At 42.8% G+C, this 20,103-nt stretch overlaps 1 protein-coding gene across 1 annotated transcript; it reads right to left on the reverse strand.

Annotated features, from left to right (window-relative positions):
* Positions 1 to 581: 581 nt before the first annotated feature.
* cct3 (chaperonin containing TCP1, subunit 3 (gamma)) lies at positions 582 to 19,787 on the reverse strand. The gene is made up of 14 exons (XM_080767094.1): positions 19,694 to 19,787; positions 17,755 to 17,816; positions 17,130 to 17,180; positions 15,350 to 15,412; positions 14,383 to 14,479; positions 12,633 to 12,750; positions 12,176 to 12,362; positions 7,090 to 7,239; positions 6,693 to 6,825; positions 6,259 to 6,340; positions 4,740 to 4,920; positions 3,657 to 3,902; positions 2,882 to 3,013; positions 582 to 1,006 (listed from the first exon to the last, which is right to left on the reverse strand). Exons 1-14 carry the CDS (start codon positions 19,719 to 19,721, stop codon positions 911 to 913), a joined length of 1,626 nt encoding a protein of 541 aa, XP_080623220.1. The 5' UTR covers positions 19,722 to 19,787; the 3' UTR covers positions 582 to 910.
* Positions 19,788 to 20,103: the final 316 nt, after the last annotated feature.

Genomic DNA, 20,103 nt, shown 5'->3' on the forward strand with positions numbered 1-20,103 from the left:
TGCCAAAGTTTTTGCTACACCACCTATCCTAGGATCACGTTGTGAGCTTGTCGATCTGATCTATGCCAGCACATAGGATCACACTGCAGCACATTGAGCTTGTAGATCTGATATGCATCTGTTCAGAGCCAACGAACCACAGGAAGAGACAGAGTTGCAAAACATTCTAACATTAGAATGGACGATACGATACAGAATACCGATACCAGTGTCTATACATCTCATGTTGTTTATAGCTATACATCTGGTGTTGTTTATAGCTATATATCTGGTGTTGTGTTCATAGCTATCGAGCTATATATCTGGTGTCGTTTATAGCAGACTCCTAACTAAAATGTGACCTTGCAGTTTGGGTAACTCCAAAGCAAACTCCACAACTCCAACATTGTATTTACCTGCCATAGTGTCAACCCCTTCCTTAACCCTGTCGGATCGCTGGTTAGACTGGCATATTCACCGATATGACCAGATATGACAAGTAAGGGTCGATCTGATACTTTTCCCCCCCGATACCGATACAGTATCGGGACATCTCTAGAACCAAAACGAAGATTAGTAATAAAAAAAACAAACAGATAAAGTTGACGTGAACAAAGACTTTAATAGCAAACCAGAAATATCACAATAAGAAGAAGCAACAGTTCAGTAACAATGAGAGATTAATTATTACGGTAAAGACAGTTTAACTTTAACAGGTAGGATGCTTAACGTCAACGTTCATTTCAACAGCACGATGCAACACCTCATCATTTTCTTTAAATGCTTCCTACAAACAAACAATGCTTTCATGGTCTGACTACAGGCGTGTCCAGGTGTAGATGTTATATCGTTTCTACAGGTGTGAACAGGTGTAGATGTTATATCGTTTCTACAGGTGTGAACAGGGGTCAGATTTAGGGTCAGAATTCTTCTACTCGGCTCCCATTCCTCCTCCAGTCTGCTCGTCTCCTCCTTTCTTCTTGTGTCCAGAGACGATGTCATCGATGCGCAGCAGCAAGATGGCCGTCTGAAAGAGATTAAAACATGTCATCAATGACGTCACATCGAGAGGTAGGATTAAAACATGTCATCAATGACGTCACATCGAGAGAAGGATTAAAACATGTCATCAATGATGTCACATCGAGAGGAAGGACTAAAACATGTCATCAATGATGTCACATCGAGAGGAAGGATTAAAACATGTCATCAATGATGTCACATCGAGAGGAAGGATTAAAACATGTCATCAATGATGTCACATCGAGAGGAAGGATTAAAACATGTCATCAATGATGTCACATCGAGAGAAAGAATTAAAACATGTCATCAATGATGTCACATCGAGAGGAAGGATTAAAACATGTCATCAATGATGTCACATCGAGAGGAAGGATTAAAACATGTCATCAATGATGTCACATCGAGAGGAAGGATTAAAACATGTCATCAATGATGTCACATCGAGAGGAAGTATAGATGTGATGACTTGAACGTTATCTGGTTGTTTTGTTTTTGCAGTTTGTCCTGAAAACAGTGTGAGCATGTTTCTGGCATATTAATAATAACCACATTAATGAATTATTTGGGTCCAAATTAAATTAAATAGAGAAATGTGTTCATTTGTTTCTGTGAGTTGTTCACTCAGTTGACGGTTAAGGTAACTGTAATGGGAAGTTCATTCCATAGTTTAGATTGGGAGAGAGTCTGTAGTTCTGACTGTAATGGGAAGTTCATTCCATAGTTTATATTGGGAGTGAGTCTGTAGTTCTGACTGCAATGGGAAGTTCATTCCATAGTTTAGATTGGGAGTGAGTCTGTAGTTCTGACTGCAATGGGAAGTTCATTCCATAGTTTAGATTGGGAGCGAGTCTGTAGTTCTGACTGCAATGGGAAGTTCATTCCATAGTTTAGATTGGGAGTGAGTCTGTAGTTCTGACTGTAATGGGAAGTTCATTCCATAGTTTAGATTGGGAGTCTGTAGTTCTCACTGTAATGGCCCCTACACACTGTAGGAGTGTTAAAGTTGTCGGTGAGTGATCACACACTGCAAGAGTTCACCCAGATGTGATCCAGACCCGATACATATACAGTAGGCTACATCATTTGTTTTCTATTACAATTCATTTTGACATCTCCCGTATGTGCAGGGTGCCATACAAGCGCGACACCCGTGACCGACACACTCTCTGCTACCATTTACGACACAGGACAGGGATTTACCCAAGGAATAAAGGTTCTATATATTTTCATCTGATCATCCATCGATACAGTGCTCTCATTGGCTGTAAATACAGGAGGCTGTCGCAACACAGATGTTAAATAAATGCTTAAACATGTAGCTAGGTGTAATGTTAAATAAATGCTTAAACATGTAGCTAGGTGTAATGTTAAATAAATGCTTAAACATGTAGCTAGGTGTAATGTTAAATAAATGCTTAAACATGTAGCTAGGTGTAATGTTAAATAAATGCTTAAACATGTAGCTAGGTGTAATGCTAAATAAATGCTTAAACATGTAGCTAGGTGTAATGTTAAATAAATGCTTAAACATGTAGCTAGGTGTAATGCTAAATAAATGCTTAAACATGTAGCTAGGTGTAATGTTAAATAAATGCTTAAACATGTAGCTAGGTGTAATGTTAAAGACCACAGAAGTGAACCTTTCAAGCCTGTTTTCTCAACTCGCTGTTTCTCTGCCAGACATTACTCTATAAGCCATATCTCCAAAACTGGTGGGTCAAACTGAACAACAAATGTGTCCATTTGAAGCAACGATTCAAATGGACATATTAAGAAAACTTCAATGACTCAGAAACGGTCACGAATACATCAAACTAGAGGTAAAAACAGGTAATGAAAACACTGAGACAGACAGACAGGCAGGCAGACAGACAGGTACCTCCACAGCGGTCTTGTAGATCTGTGCTTTGACAGACAGAGGTTCCCAGATCCCCATCTGGGTCATGTCAGCCAGAGCTCCTGTCTCACCGTTCACCCCCCAAGAGGTGAAGCCTTCCTGGGTGTGTTTGGCCTGAAAACAGTGATATACACAGTTTATACTAATAGAATATAGCCCGACACCTCTAGTGGCTTATTGCTGTAATAATATACCGGTACACTTAATGGAGAATTCCATACTAAAATGCTTTTCTTACCTTTTTTTGTAGTTGTTACGTCCCCATCAAAGAGGTCCAGGTGTTATTTTGTGCAAAAGCTCCTTATTGGCTATTTCCCCTACCATAAGTCCTAAATGAATTGCATTGAATTGAATGGGGCTATGGGGTGTTATGCTAATTCGCTTATTTCCATCGAAAGAAGTAGTAAAGTGTGTCGCTTGGGTTATTATTTACATTATAAAGAGAGGATATATACATAAAATAATATTAATTTTGAGCGATGGAAATAAGCTAATTAGCACAACACCCCATAGCCCCATTCAATTCCCTTTCAATTCAATGCAATTCATTTAGGGCTTATGTTAGGGGAAATAGCCAATAAGGAGCTTTTGCACAAAATAACACCTGGACCTCTTTGGTGGGGACGCAACAACTACAAAGAAAGGTAAGAAAGCCTTTTAGTATGGAATTCTCCTTTAATGGGACGTTGCAGGACAACAGCAGTAGCTGTGTGGGGACCTCTAGGTATATTCATAAGTAGTATTAGTGTATAAGTACCCTCAGAGCAGTAAGTACTCGTATAGTACTCGCTCCACAGTTCTGGATGAGTGTCCTGGGGATGACCTCCAGGGCGGTGGCCACGGCGCGGTACGGCCACTGGGCCACGCCCGTCAACGCCCGCGAACGCTCCATGAGGCGTTTGGACACGCCCATCTCCACAGCTCCACCCCCAGGAAGCAGGAAGGGCTCCAACAGGACGTTACGACACACCAGCATGGCATCCTGCAGGTTACGCTCCACTTCCTGTACACACACACACACACACAGTCAGGGTCCATTTCTGGTACTGGTGCTCACCTGTAGAGCTCTATAAGATCTAAGGTCAGGCCCCAAAATATCTAGTCTCGCCTCAGTCTGGAGCAACGGAAGCTCTGATCATGAGTAAAATATAAATGCTTCCGTCGTACAGTCTGGAGCAACGGAAGCTCTGATCATGAGTAAAATATAAATGCTTCCGTCGTACAGTCTGGAGCGACGGAAGCTCTGATCATGAGTAAAATATAAATGCTTCCGTCGTACAGTCTGGAGCAACGGAAGCTCTGATCACGAGTAAAATATAAATGCTTCCGTCGTACAGTCTGGAGCAACGGAAGCTCTGATCATGAGTAAAATATAAATGCTTCCGTCGTACAGTCTGGAGCAACGGAAGCTCTGATCATGAGTAAAATATAACTCTGATCATGAGTAAAATATAAATGTTTCCGTCATACAGTCTGGAGCAACGGAAGCTCTGATCACGAGTAAAATATAAATGCTTCTGTCGTACAGTCTGGAGCAACGGAAGCTCTGATCACGAGTAAAATATAAATGCTTCCGTCGTACAGTCTGGAGCAACGGAAGCTCTGATCATGAGTAAAATATAAATGCTTCCGTCGTACAGTATGGAGCAACGGAAGCTCTGATCACGAGTATAATATAAATGCTTCCGTCGTACAGTCTGGAGCAACGGAAGCTCTGATCATGAGTAAAATATAAATGCTTCCGTCATACAGTCTGGAGCAACGGAAGCTCTGGTCATGAGTAAAATGTAAATGCTTCCGTCATAGTATGACGATGTTAAAGGTATAAATGAATCCTTACAGCCAGTATCTCCTTGCTGGCTCCTCTCAGTAGGATGGTACAGGCTTTCGGGTCCTTGCATTCGGTGACGAAGGTGAAATACTCGTCTCCGATCTTCTTCACCTCGAAGAGCCCCGCCCCCGTACCCACGTCTTCCTCACGAAGCTCGTCTGTACGACTGGCGATGCGCGCGCCACACGCCCTGAGACACGCAGAGAGACATGTGATCTATTTAAACACGTTAAGAACATAGAATGCAGAGACAGTGTAGCGTCTCAGTAAACTATAGGATCATAGAATGCAGAGAGACGGTAAACTATAGGATCATAGAATGCAGAGAGACAGTAAACTATAGGATCATAGAATGCAGAGAGACAGTAAACTATAGGATCATAGAATGCAGAGACAGTAAACTATAGGATCATAGAATGCAGAGAGGCGGTAAACTATAGGATCATAGAATGCAGAGAGACAGTAAACTATAGGATCATAGAATGCAGAGAGACAGTAAACTATAGGATCATAGAATGCAGAGAGACGGTAAACTATAGGATCATAGAATGCAGAGAGACAGTAAACTATAGGATCATAGAATGCAGAGAGACAGTAAACTATAGGATGATAGAATGCAGAGACAGTAAACTATAGGATCATAGAATGCAGAGAGACGGTAAACTATAGGATCATAGAATGCAGAGAGACAGTAAACTATAGGATCATAGAATGCAGAGAGACAGTAAACTATAGGATCATAGAACGCAGAGACAGTAAACTATAGGGTCATAGAATGCAGAGAGACAGTAAACTATAGGATCATAGAATGCAGAGAGACAGTAAACTATAGGATCATAGAATGCAGAGAGACAGTAAACTATAGGATCATAGAATGCAGAGAGACGGTAAACTATAGGATCATAGAATGCAGAGAGACGGTAAACTATAGGATCATAGAATGCAGAGAGACAGTAAACTATAGGATCATAGAATGCAGAGAGACAGTAAACTATAGGATCATAGAATGCAGAGAGACGGTAAACTATAGGATCATAGAATGCAGAGAGACAGTAAACTATAGGATCATAGAATGCAGAGACAGTAAACTATAGGATCATAGAATGCAGAGAGACGGTAAACTATAGGATCATAGAATGCAGAGAGACAGTAAACTATAGGATCATAGAATGCAGAGAGACAGTAAACTATAGGATCATAGAATGCAGAGAGACATTAAACTATAGGATCATAGAATGCAGAGAGACATTAAACTATAGGATCATAGAATGCAGAGAGACAGTAAACTATAGGATCATAGAATGCAGAGAGACAGTAAACTATAGGATCATAGAATGCAGAGAGACAGTAAACTATAGGATCATAGAATGCAGAGAGACAGTAAACTATAGGATCATAGAATGCAGAGAGACGGTAAACTATAGGATCATAGAATGCAGAGAGACAGTAAACTATAAGATCATAGAATGCTTGTGTGCGTGTGTGCGTGCGTGCGTGCGTGTGTGTGTGTGTGTGTGCGTGCATGTACCTGGCTATGCGGTTGTTGTCAGTCTTCCTCACACGGCGGATGGCTGTGATGTTAGCCTTCATGAGGTAGTGTTGAGCCAGGTCTGACAGACAGACAGACGGAGAGACAGACAGACAGACACAGAGGGAGAGAGACAGTTAAAACAGGTTTGTCAGAATGGTAACGTTTGCCTTCGAAGTTCGAACCACAACCAGGGTAGTTTTATTAACCCATGTAGACCCGAGGACGATTCTGAATCCTGACCCTCATGTTTCTACATCAGTTGTTCTCAAACATTTTCATGTCAACGACCCCCAAGGACCCCTAAGGACCCCCAAGATTATCTGTAATAGGCTGCTTGCTGACCCCCATGTGAAAAATGTGTTGTTCTCCCTACAACGACCAGCTAGCCAGACATTATCCCTTATATATAGGTACATTAGACATATTCGTACCAGAGATGCCCTTCTCAGTGAAGATCAGGTCAGGTTTCAGTCTAATGATTTCTTCACAGATGTTCTGGACGTATTCTTCCTCCATCTGAAGAATCCTCGCAAAGTCTTCCTCCTTGGTGATCTCAATGTCCGTCTACACACACACACACACACACACACACACACACACACACACACACACACACACACACACACACACACACACACACACACACACACACACACACACACACACACACACACACACACACACACACACACACAATTAGTGGGACACAGCTGAAAGCCACACACAGCTGCAGTTAGGTTCTTAATGAAGAGCAATGCTCCGGTGCAGAATGCAAAGGGAAAGAATGATGTATAAATGTGTGTGTATATTTATCAGATCTATAAGTACCTGGCTCTCTCCTTTCTTGTACTCCAGAGAACAGTCCAATAGGATGATTCGAGGGTCTTTGATGAGTCGTCTCATCCTGGCGTGAGTCACATCCTTATTGACCATGACTCCCTTTAGGACCATGGAGTCTTCTATGATTCCCCCTGGAACCTGGTAGAGAGACACCCACAGAGAGAGAGAGAGAGAGAGAGACATTAATGGAGTCTATAGGTGAATCCGGGGGGTGGACACTGGGCAGTGTGTATTTCGGGGTATATGACGTCACAACGGTGCGCCGCAGTGCTTCCCATTCCACAGACCGCAAAAAGACTCGCGCTGACGCTACACTAGGGCCACGCACTATTTTCCCCCGCACGAGCCCGCTTCCAAAGGCCTGTTTGGATGTACCCTGCACGGCTAGTAGCCGTGCAGGGTACATCGCCACGGCGCAGCCGTACTGCGTCTGTGCAGCCGTACTGCGTCTGCGCAGCCCTCGGCATTTCTACCGCTTCACCACCAGCCCGCAGAGAGCAACAAGAGGAAAGAAAAATGTCGGAAACTAGTACGTTTTTGCTTTTGGGATAGTATTTAGTCGTTTAAGCTATCAAATGTATCATGACGGAGCCAAATAAAAAATATACACCGACGTTGTCGTCGGAGATTTTGAAGTAACGCTATCGTGTTACAGTCCCCCGGTGCGTTACACAGTCCCCCGGTGCGTTACACAGTCCCCCGGTGCGTTACACAGTCCCCCGGTGCATTTCCCCAACAGCAAAACGAAACATGCGTTGTTGGACATTTCACGACGAGTCCGACTAGTATTTGGTTTAAATGGTGGTTTATTTTGAGTCGGTAAAAGCCTAATTTGAGGTGGCCTAATGTATTTTTATTGCATTTCTCAGCAGTACAAGACGAGTGAGTCTGCTCAGTTCAACTATAAATGTAAGTTGTGTGTGTGTGTGTGTGTGTGTGTGTGAAATGATGATTATTAATGATGATTACTAGAGATGATTATAAATTACTGTAGAGCAGTGGTTGCCAAAGTGGGGTCCCCCAGGCCTTGAGGGAGTTCCAGGGGGTCCCCAGCTAAATGATAGTTAAATGATGGACCCTTATGTGTCTGTAACTCAGAGATAGATTGTACAAACAGTACAATCTCTTAGTTGAACCTGGTTCCATTTGTACACTCAGAGTTAAATGATTTTACAATATACATTGGGGTACCAGAGATAGAAATGCCATTAAATGGGGGTTCATAGCCTAATTCAGGTCAAACTTGGGGTCCCTTGAAATGAAACAGTTTGTAAATCACTGCTAGAGCTGTAAAAACATTTTTATGGGGGGTCTGTCCCTAGCATATATTTTCTAATGGGGGTCGGCAGGATATTGAGTATCATTTTGGGGCTCCTTGACATGAAAAAGTTTGGGAAGCACTGCTATAGAGGACTAGAAAAGTCCACACCAAAAATAGCAGATATACAAGCTCCCAACACGTTGCAGTGCAAGATGTTGTGACTTGTGAGCTTGTAGATTGGCTATTTTCAGTAATTTATTAATTCATGTTATTTTAAGGTGAAAGTGATCAAACTAGCAATAGAATACAAGTTCAGAAGCATATTCCAGAAACATGAACAGTCTCAGAAATGCAATGATTTCTTCAGATGGTCTGCCTAAAACATCATTACATTGAGATTATTGAGATTCTATTTAGCTTTATTCCATGTATAGTATGCACTTAATACTTTAACCTTCTTATGGTTGCATCTCTGTGTTAAATTATGTAGGGCCTCTATTGTGTTAATGTGGTGTATTGACTTTTATCTCTGTTGTCGTTAGTGTCATTCTGGAGAAAATGGGCCTTGCCCAAAGCAGGCCAAGAAGAAGTGGGAGAACTTCAAGGCCAAATACAAAGTAAGTATGTAATTATACATTTGAAATGACTATTTTTAATCATGGCATTTAATAGGGCCAAGTTCTAATGTTTATGACATGGCAACCTGTTGTAAAGTCATCATTGGACCACAACAGAACATATTACCCAAGCACAAAAGCCTTTTTTGTAACAATAAGGGAATTCTGAGTTGTAGCACTACTGCCATACAAATAACCTGTTAAGCCAGTGGTTCTGAAACCTTCATTTTAGTATTTAAGTATCCAAAGACGGGTGAGGAGGTGGCCTGCAGCGGCGGGCCTACAGCAGGCCTACAGCAGCACCACCACGTGAGACTGCCGTCTCTGGAGCGGAGCCGGACTGCTGGCCTACAGCAACACCAGGCCTAGCCGAGGCCATACCAGACCATAGTGGTACAGCTGCACTGGGGTCTGGAGCAGGGTCAGGAACACCAGGGCCCAATGTGCAGGCTGGCCCGAAGAAGAGGGGGAGAGTAGTAGTAGTAGTAGTAGTAGTAGTAGTTTACATTTAAATGTAGTAGAGACTCTAGAGAGAACAGCCAGATCATCCTCTCTCTGCAATGTGTAATGTTCATGTTCAGTGCAATCTATTTTCAGTTCAGTGCAATCTATTTGTTTGTGTTTAATGTTCAATGAATGTACTTTTTATTTATGTATTTGTGTTAATTTTCTACTGGAATGATTTGATTTTTACATTATTTTTTACATGATTGAGTCTGAGATACGGTATCCTTGTTCAATGTTCATTCATTTTTATACCGAAGACAAAATAACAATAAATACATTTTGTATTTACAAAGTTGAATTGAACTATTTACATACTCATACATACAGTCATACAATGCTATACATACAACTAGGGATGCACAGAAAGGGAAATTCTTGGCCGAAACGGCAGTGAATACCGAATATAGGAAACAGTCGGCCCCCCGAAAACCGAATATGATTAATATTATATATATATTTTCCTACCATTGCTGTCATGGCCGTACCTTAAAGCTATCTGATTTATGGCAAAATAAATGGGTATGGTGAAACAACTTAAATTAATCACACACAAACACATTAATCATGTTACCAAGATTGCCTTTTTTCACCTTAGAAATATTGCACGAATCAGAGCCTATTTGTCTTTGGACGATGCAAAAACGCTAATCCACGTCTTTGTTTTTTCTCGGCTTGATTTATACTGCAATGCACTTTTTTCTGGACTGCCTAAGAAAACAACTGACAGATTACAACTTGTCCAAAATGCAGCAGTCAGAGTTTTAACTAGAACTAAGATGAGAGAACATATTACTCCAGTTTTGGCTTCACATGCACTGGCTTCCGGTTGTTTTTAGGATTGATTTTAAAATTATTTTACTTGTGTATAAAGCTCTCAATGGTCTCGCACCTTCCTACCTACATGACTGCCTGCCTAAATATGTCCCAAACCGCCCCCTAAGGTCTTCCACTGCTGGCCTGCTCGCTTTGCCTAAAAAGAAAATGGCAACTAAAAAATACGGGGAAGCAGCTTTTTGCTTCTACGGGCCGTCGGCATGGAACAAGCTCCCACTGTACCTTCGACGGGCAGCCTCTAGACATTTTTAAAGCACAGCTCAAGACCCACTTCTACAACATTGCTTTTAATTGAACTTTTATTTTTTGTTATTCATGTCCTCACTGTATTGCATTGCATTACTGCTTGTTTTTTTAATGTCGTTGCCTTGCTTTTTTTTTCTTTTCTCCATTGCTCTGTAAAGCACTTTGAGCTGCATTTCATGTCATGAAAGGTGCTATACAAATAAAGTATTATTAAATAATCACTATTATGGGTCCATAAAACATTTATTCAGCTCTTTTGAATGCATTAATTGCATACACTATTCAGTGATATATTTTCTGCCTAAATTAAATAACTGAGTGACAGCATTTGTAAGATTTGTGTTAGATTACACAGTAAAATAATATTGTGATAAATGTAGCCTATCCATTTGGAGCTGAGAGTTGGCCTGGTTTAACCTTTTCATTCATGTAAATGCAAATGTGATTAACTGATTAAGAGTAGCATTCTGATGAATTAATTTCTCTCAGTTGAATTAACAGTTTATACTCACTTTACAGTAGGCTATATAGGCCTATATGTGGTTGTTTTAAATGTAAAAGTAGACCTATATTGTCAAAGTTAAATGTCATTATAGCAATAAACTTAGCCTATATGAAAACGAACTAGCTTCGAACTAGACATACACAAATTAACCATGAACTTACTTAGAAGATCTACAAGCTCATAGCGTAGATCAGTGATTGATCGTGCCTGCTAATACAAATCAAACAGCAGATGCGACGATAGTCTGTATTCTATCCAAATGTAAAAACATTTATCATTAAGTGAATAGGCTATATATATATACCGGTATGCAGGTTACCGGTAGCCTATATCCTTCCTTTCAGCAACTCTTTGCACGGAGTCAGGACTCAGGTTAAATCAGATTCGACCATAGACTCGACGTAGTAATAATAACAATAATATAATAGCTGTTATTTATAATCCACTTGACATTTGGGAAAATAAAACAATTGGAAACGAATTGCATGTAGGCTGTAAATATCCACAGATTCATATCATACAGCGTTGAGAGCCACGGCATCATTTCGTTCCACAACAACGTAGGAGAAACACGGGGAATTGCTTCTAGCTATGCCGACAAGGGGGAGAGAGACACGGGTAAATCTCGTGTGTGGCCGCCCCCAAGGCGAGACAACACGGTTCTCTGATTCTCCAATATCGTTGAGGGATATTTATTATATTAAATAGGCCGTTTTATGATTAATTGAACACAAATATGAAGTTTAAACAGCTAAATACTCCCCTAAAATAACTTGAAAGTAAATTCCGTGGACTAAAAAAGTAGTTTTTAGACGTATTAAAAACACTGCGGTCAGTGCGGAGAAAGCAGTAATGGCTGCCAGTCGGGAACGCTCGGCTGGCTCCGCCCAGCTGAGCCCAGTGAACGCGTCCCAATCCACAGACATGACTGCGTGTGCACTATGCCACCTACACAGGGTAGTGCCCCGGTAGTGCCAGTGCAGTGACCTACCCTATCCTACCTATTACCGCACCTTGTAGGGTGAACCCCCTGAATTGGGATTCACCTCATGATTCCCCCTGGAACCTGGTAGAGAGACACCCACAGAGAGAGAGAGACCGTACCTTCTCCACCTTGGCGTAACACTTGATGTTGATCTCTTTGCGTCCGTTCTCCTCCATCTCGACGGTCTTCACGGCGTCCAGAGCGATGTTACACATCAGAGACGACCAGCGGCTCAGAGCCTTGGTGTTGATGGCCGAGTTAATGATCTGAAGCATCATGGCTCTGTCGCTGATGTCCACTGGAGTACTGTACATTAAATATGATAATGAATATGTTAATGATCTGTCCTTGATGTCTACTGTACATTAAATATGATAATGAATATGTTAATGATCTGAAGCATCATGGCTCTGTCGCTGATGTCTACTGGAGTACTGTACATTAAATATGATAATGAATATGTTAATGATCTGTCCTTGATGTCTACTGTACATTAAATATGATAATGAATATGTTAATGATCTGTAGCATCATGGCTCTATCTGAGCCTGACGATGTGTGTGTGTGTGTGTGTACCTGACTTCCTTCAGCATCTCCAACATGTCATCCAGAGCCTGTCTATAAGCACTGATGATCACTGTGGGATGCATTTGTTGTTCCAGGAACTGCTCTGCTACCGACAGCATCTCTCCAGCTGAAATATATACATATATACACATTATACTACAATATATAGTACACATCACTGTGGGATGAGTCTGTTGTGATGGACATGAAAGGGAAACCTTCAAGATAATAAACTTCAAAATCTAAAAAAGAAAACTGCTAAAATGACCTCTCAGACAGATGGAGGATTTATCGCCGAAAAATGATTTAACATTAGCTAAAGTCTGAGATAGGCTTAGTGTTAAATAATTTATTTACTCCGTTCTCAAGCTCACACTAAACCACGGCGCCGACATTTAGTGGCTTGTCATTCTTTTTAGGGTCAGGCCTAGCCTCAGACTGGCCCGGTAGGGTAGGGTAGGGTAGCCTACCCTAGGGCCTTCATTGTTGGGCCCGTTGAGAACTCTAGTGTGTGTGTGTCTCTCATTTAGGCAGGTAATTACTTGCGCAAGCAGAGCGCGCAAGTACTAGTTTCGCCACAGGACGATGCGTATGCACCGTCCTGGCACTTTTGATGCGTACGCACCGTCCCAGCAAATGACGTAATGACTACTTGTGCCTGATACGGCAGTGGTGCCAGGTTACATGCATGTATACACAGGAGCATTACCTTTAATCCTCCCGACACTAAAACATATCGTCATTACGTCACCTGCTCTATGTCGTATTGAAGTGGACTCGGACCCAGACTGCTCTATGTCGTATTGAAGTGGACTCTGTCCCAGACTACTCTATGTCGTATTGAAGTGGACTCGGACCCAGACTGCTCTATGTCGTATTGAAGTGGACTCTGTCCCAGACTACTCTATGTCGTATTGAAGTGGACTCTGTCCCAGACTGCTCTATGCCGTATTGAAGTGGACTCTGTCCCAGACTGCTCTATGTCGTATTGAAGTGGACTCTGTCGCAGACTGCTCTATGTCGTATTGAAGTGGACTCGGACCCAGACTGCTCTATGTCGTATTGAAGTGGACTCTGTCCCAGACTACTCTATGTCGTATTGAAGTGGACTCTGTCCCAGACTGCTCTATGTCGTATTGAAGTGGACTCTGTCCCAGACTGCTCTATGCCGTATTGAAGTGGACTCTGTCCCAGACTGCTCTATGCCGTATTGAAGTGGACTCTGTCCCAGACTGCTCTATGTCGTATTGAAGTGGACTCTGTCCCAGACTGCTCTGTGTCGTATTGAAGTGGACTCTGTCCCAGACTGCTCTGTGTCGTATTGAAGTGGACTCTGTCCCAGACTACTCTATGTCGTATTGAAGTGGACTCTGACCCAGACTGCTCTGTGTCGTATTGAAGTGGACTCTGTCCCAGACTGCTCTATGTCGTATTGAAGTGGACTCTGTCCCAGACTGCTCTGTGTCGTATTGAAGTGGACTCTGTCCCAGACTGCTCTGTGTCGTATTGAAGTGGACTCTGTCCCAGACTACTCTATGTCGTATTGAAGTGGACTCTGTCCCAGACTACTCTATGTCGTATTGAAGTGGACTCTGACCCAGACTGCTCTGTGTCGTATTGAAGTGGACTCTGTCCCAGAACTTTTTTTTTCTCCCTGGAAATAAAAATGTCTGGGTTTCCGAGGCCAACTCGTTAACTGACCCAGTATGATCATCATATAGGTAGGTAATTAACATATATAATTGACTCGTTAACTGACCCAGTATGATCACAGAAGTGGTTCCGTCTCCAACCTCCTCATCTTGAGTTCTGCTGATCTCGATCATCGACTTAGCTGCTGGATGCTGGACCTGGATCTACACACACACATAGAAACAAACAAAATCAGGACAAGACGTGATGTTGACGAGTTAAAACCGCTGTCGAGAGAGCGCGTCCGTGTTTTAGTCAGTTTCTTGAATACACACAAAATGACCAATACATCGTCAGGCTCTAGAACTAAATGACCAATACATCGTCAGGCTCTAGAACTAAATGACATAATACATCGTCAGGCTCTAGAACTAAATGACCAATACATCGTCAGGCTCTAGAACTAAATGACATAATACATCGTCAGGCTCTAGAACTAAATGACATAATACATCGTCAGGCTCTAGAACTAAATGACCAATACATCGTCAGGCTCTAGAATTTAGTTCTAGTCACATTTTAGTCACCTGGAATGTTTTAGTGTCAAGTCTAGTTTTAGTCGACTACATTTACAGTTGATTTAGTCGAACAAAAAGGTATTTTGGCGGGCCTTGACGCCGTCGTAATTTACACATGCTGAAAATAGCCGATCTACAAGCTTGCGACGCGAGCTTGCAGATCTGCTATTTTCGGCATGTAACCAAGTGTAAAACGACTCGTCTTTTATACTGGACCTCGTGTCCACTACTAGTCCCTTTATATTTAGGGTTAGTTTTAGTCGACGAAATCAACACTGGTGCGTGTGTGTGTGAGTGTGTGCGTGTGCGTGTGCGTGTGCGTGTGTGTGTGTGTGCGTGTGTGTGTCTGTGTGTCTGTGAGTGTGTGTGTGTGTCTGTGTGTGTGCGTGTGTCTGTGTGTGTGCGTGTGTCTGTGTGTGTGCGTGTGTCTGTGTGTGTGTGCATGTGTGTGCATGTGTGTGTGAGTGTGAGTGTGTGAGTGTGAGTGTGTGTGTGTGTGTCTGTGTGTGTGCGTACCTCTCTCAGGATGGCGTTTCCATCATTAGTCATAACGATGCCTCCCATCGGGTCCAGTAACATCTGGGAGGAGTAAAAACATGATTGGTCCATCGGTCCATCTACCCTTCCATCCATCCATCCATCCATCCATCCCATTGGTCTACCCTTCCATCCATGTTTTCTAAATCTAGTCAACCAGGCCTGCAGTAGGCTATGCACTGGACACATGTCTTCTAAATCTAGTCAACCAGGCCTGCAGTAGGCTATGCACTGGACACATGTCTTCTAGATCTAGTCTACCAGGCCTGCAGTAGGCTATGCACTGGACACATGTCTTCTAAATCTAGTCAACCAGGCCTGCAGTAGGCTATGCACTGGACACATGTCTTCTAAATCTAGTCTACCAGGCCTGCAGTAGGCTATGCACTGGACACATGTCTTCTAAATCTAGTCTACCAGGCCTGCAGTAGGCTATGCACTGGACACATGTCTTCTAAATCTAGTCAACCAGGGCTGCAGTAGGCTATGCACTGGACACATGTCTTCTAAATCTAGTCTACCAGGCCTGCAGTAGGCTATGCACTGGACACATGTCTTCTAAATCTAGTCTACCAGGCCTGCAGTAGGCTATGCACTGGACACATGTCTTCTAAATCGAGTCTACCAGGCCTGCAGTAGGCTATGCACTGGACACATGTCTTCTAAATCTAGTCAACCAGGCCTGCAGTAGGCTATGCACTGGACACATGTCTTCTAGATCTAGTCAACCAGGCCTGCAGTAGGCTATGCACTGGACACATGTCTTCTAAATCTAGTCTACCAGGCCTGCAGTAGGCTATGCACTGGACACATGTCTTCTAAATCTAGTCTACCAGGCCTGCAGTAGGCTATGCACTGGACACATGTCTTCTAAATCTAGTCTACCAGGCCTGCAGTAGGCTATGCACTGGACACATGTCTTCTAAATCTAGTCAACCAGGCCTGCAGTAGGCTATGCACTGGACACATGTCTTCTAGATCTAGTCAACCAGGCCTGCAGTAGGCTATGCACTGGACACATGTCTTCTAAATCTAGTCAACCAGGCCTGCAGTAGGCTATGCACTGGACACATGTCTTCTAAATCTAGTCTACCAGGCCTGCAGTAGGCTATGCACTGGACACATGTCTTCTAAATCTAGTCTACCAGGCCTGCAGTAGGCTATGCACTGGACACATGTCTTCTAAATCTAGTCTACCAGGCCTGCAGTAGGCTATGCACTGGACACATGTCTTCTAAATCTAGTCAACCAGGCCTGCAGTAGGCTATGCACTGGACACATGTCTTCTAAATCTAGTCTACCAGGCCTGCAGTAGGCTATGCACTGGACACATGTCTTCTAAATCTAGTCTACCAGGCCTGCAGTAGGCTATGCACTGGACACATGTCTTCTAAATCTAGTCTACCAGGCCTGCAGTAGGCTATGCACTGGACACATGTCTTCTAAATCTAGTCTACCAGGCCTGCAGTAGGCTATGCACTGGACACATGTCTTCTAAATCTAGTCTACCAGGCCTGCAGTAGGCTATGCACTGGACACATGTCTTCTAAATCTAGTCTACCAGGCCTGCAGTAGGCTATGCACTGGACACATGTCTTCTAAATCTAGTCTACCAGGCCTGCAGTAGGCTATGCACTGGACACATGTCTTCTAAATCTAGTCTACCAGGCCTGCAGTAGGCTATGCACTGGACAACATGGGCATGACATTTTTTCCAATAAACTACAAAACAAAACATTTACATTTTTTTGCAGCTCACCTTCATCATAGCTCTGGGTCCCAGGCACGTCCTGATGACATCAGCGATGGTCTGCAAGAGAAACAACTCATGATGGAAAACTGCAGATCTATAAGCTCACAGCGCCACGCAGACACGACGTGGGGTGAGCTTGTAGATCTTATCACGGTCAGTCAGAAAGATGTTTATTCATTTCCTTAAAAATGTATATTTTGGAGTTATGAGGTTTCTTCCGGACAGCAAGTCGGTTTCCTCCCGAATAGGCCGAAAATATATCACCAAATAGTGTATGCAATTAATGCATTCAAAGGGTTAGGGTTAGTTAATAGTGTATGCAATTAATGCATTCAAAGGGTTAGGGTTAGTTAATAGTGTATGCAATTAATGCATTCAAAAGAGCCGAATAAACGTTTTATGGACCCATAATAGTGATCATTATTTAAGTTATATATTAAATATAACTATTATTTAAGTTAAATCTGACTTGCCTATAAAGCCTGCAGTGCAGGTATATTTCAGAATAGACAAAATTATTATAATTTTTCAATACAGAATAAGATCATATCGATATCGGCCAAAATGTCTCTTCGGCACATCCCTACTATGGTAGTAGTGTGTGTATGTATATGTATATGTATAGTTGTACCTTGGCAGCAGAGATGTTTCCAGTCTGAACTTTACGTCCAGACTCTCTCTTCATATTCTGACCTGGAAAACAAACGAACAACTTTAAACAATCTGCAAGATCACAAACAGATCTACAAGCTCACAGACAGACATAACAAACCACAGACAACCACCTTAAACAAGCTATTCTAAATAACCACCACATAACACACCACACCATAACAAACCACAGACAACCACCTTAAACAAGCTATTCTAAATAACCACCACATAACACACCACACCATAACACCATAACAAACCACAGACAACCACCTTAACCCATTCTGACCGGGAACCCGTTTTGGTGTCGGCATCATGTTATGCTTTAGCTATTGAAAAATAGCAGATCTACAAGCTCATAGCGCGCCACCGAGTGGCGCGCTACGAGCTTGTAGGTCTGCTATTTTTGAAAAATCGAAGAACGACTGACATTTTTAGAATCTGATCTCAGGTCAGAATGGGTTATAATCAGACCAGTGTGTGTCCAGTGGAAACCTCGTATGAATCTGATCTCAGGTCAGAATGGGTTAAACAAGCTATTCTAAATAATCACACCACAAACAAACAAGCTCACAAACACCACAGACAGATCTACAAGCTCACCAACAAGTTAACAACACAGACAGATCTACAAGCTCACCAACACCACAGACAGATCTACAAGCTCACCAACACCACAGACAGATCTACAAGCTCACAAACACCACAGACAGATCTACAAGCTCACCAACTACTTTAAATAATCTATCCTACTTCACACAGTCAGTCACATGTGCACAATTCACCCATTCACACACACACCTTTACACAGATTAATGCATTAAATTCACCCATTCACACACACACCTTTACACAGATTAATGCATTAAATTCACCCATTCACACACACACCTTTACACAGATTAATGCATTACACCACACGCACACCTTTACACAGAATCAGATTAATGCATTACATTCACCCATTCTCTCACACACACACACGTAATTGTGCATTACATCCACACACCGATGGCAGAGGAAACCATGCAAGGCACCAACCTGCACATCAGGAGCATTTAGGTGTTCAGAGTCTTGACACTAACTCTGGGGGAGCCCACGGGGTTCGAACCGGGAACCTTGCGGTTCCCATCCGGACACTCTACCGACCCCTAGTCTAGAGCAGTGGTTCTCCTGGGACTCAAACTAGTGAAAACAGCAGATCTACAAGCTCACGACACGTCTGACTCACACCGCGTTGTGAGCTTGAAGATCTGCCATTTTCACTACCAATTTTCTTCTAAATAAAGTTTGACATGCATTAGGCTACGGACCCCCGTTTATATTGTAAAATCAATGTTAATTTGAAGGGTCCATTTGGTTCCTACTTCCTAAATATCATTTATCTGGGGACCCCCCCTTGGAACTCAGGCAAGGACCCCCAGGGGTCCCCGGACCATTCATTGGGAACCACTGGTCTAAGAGTTAAACTGAAGTAATTATTATCACAGTATTCTGAGACACCCGACATGGAGTCACATCCTAGGGTAGTTATAATAATGACGACTACTACTACTAATAATAATAATAATAATAATAATAGACAGAATGTAGAATGTTCAGGAACATTCTAGGCTGGCCGTTTTGTCTGTCAGGCTAAAGCTAAAGCTAAAGCTAACCGGCTTAACCTGCGCACACAGCCACTCTAAACGTCCTAAGCTAACATGCTAACATTTATATAGTGAAGCTTCATAGCACGTTAGCTTAGCTTAGCGTGTCATGCTGGTGACAGAGCAGGGTCTATAATGTAGCTTTATAGCATGTTAGCATCGCCGTCCAGAGCCATACAGTGACACAGGGAGTGTTCAGAATATTATAAAGTTAATATAATGAATAGTTTATAGTATTTCTAACATTAATAATGATATTAAACTCACTCAACACGAGGACTGGTCTGCCCATCATCTTTAATCTGCAGCTCGAGCGTTTCTCCACGAGACGAACTGCACAATGCAACACTGAAAGAGGAAGTGCTGCGTCACCGCGCGGGGCCAAACACACCACGGGGCCAATCAGCGGAGAGAGCACCGCGGACTGACAGCCGTCCCGAGCCAATCAGCGAGAGGGATATCATTCACCGCACGGCGCTCGCGTCCGGTCTAAGCCCCGCCCACTGCATCACATGCTCACACGCAAGCTTGTTCCGTATCCGCTCCAGCCCGGATGTTCAACCTGCACAGAGAAAGAGTCCCAGTCTGGCCAATGAGCGCAGAGGATGCTCTGTCACGTCACGTGACATAACGGGTGTGGTTTTATGTAGACGTTATTTCTATATAAGGTATGAATT

The sequence above is a fragment of the Protomyctophum bolini genome, assembly GCF_963924005.1.
Source record: "Protomyctophum bolini genome assembly, chromosome: 7".
NCBI lineage: Eukaryota > Metazoa > Chordata > Actinopteri > Myctophiformes > Myctophidae > Protomyctophum > Protomyctophum bolini.

Excerpts from the sequence above, each read along its gene's own strand:
- cct3 (XM_080767094.1), bottom strand. The coding sequence starts at position 19,721 with ATGATGGGCAGACCAGTCCTCGTGTTGA. Across the intron at positions 7,240-12,175 it reads GTTACGCCAAGGTGGAGAAG|GTTCCAGGGGGAATCATAGA; the intron begins GTACGGTCTCTC and ends TCTCTCTACCAG. Across the intron at positions 4,921-6,258 it reads GACAACAACCGCATAGCCAG|GGCGTGTGGCGCGCGCATCG; the intron begins GTACATGCACGC and ends TGCGTGTCTCAG.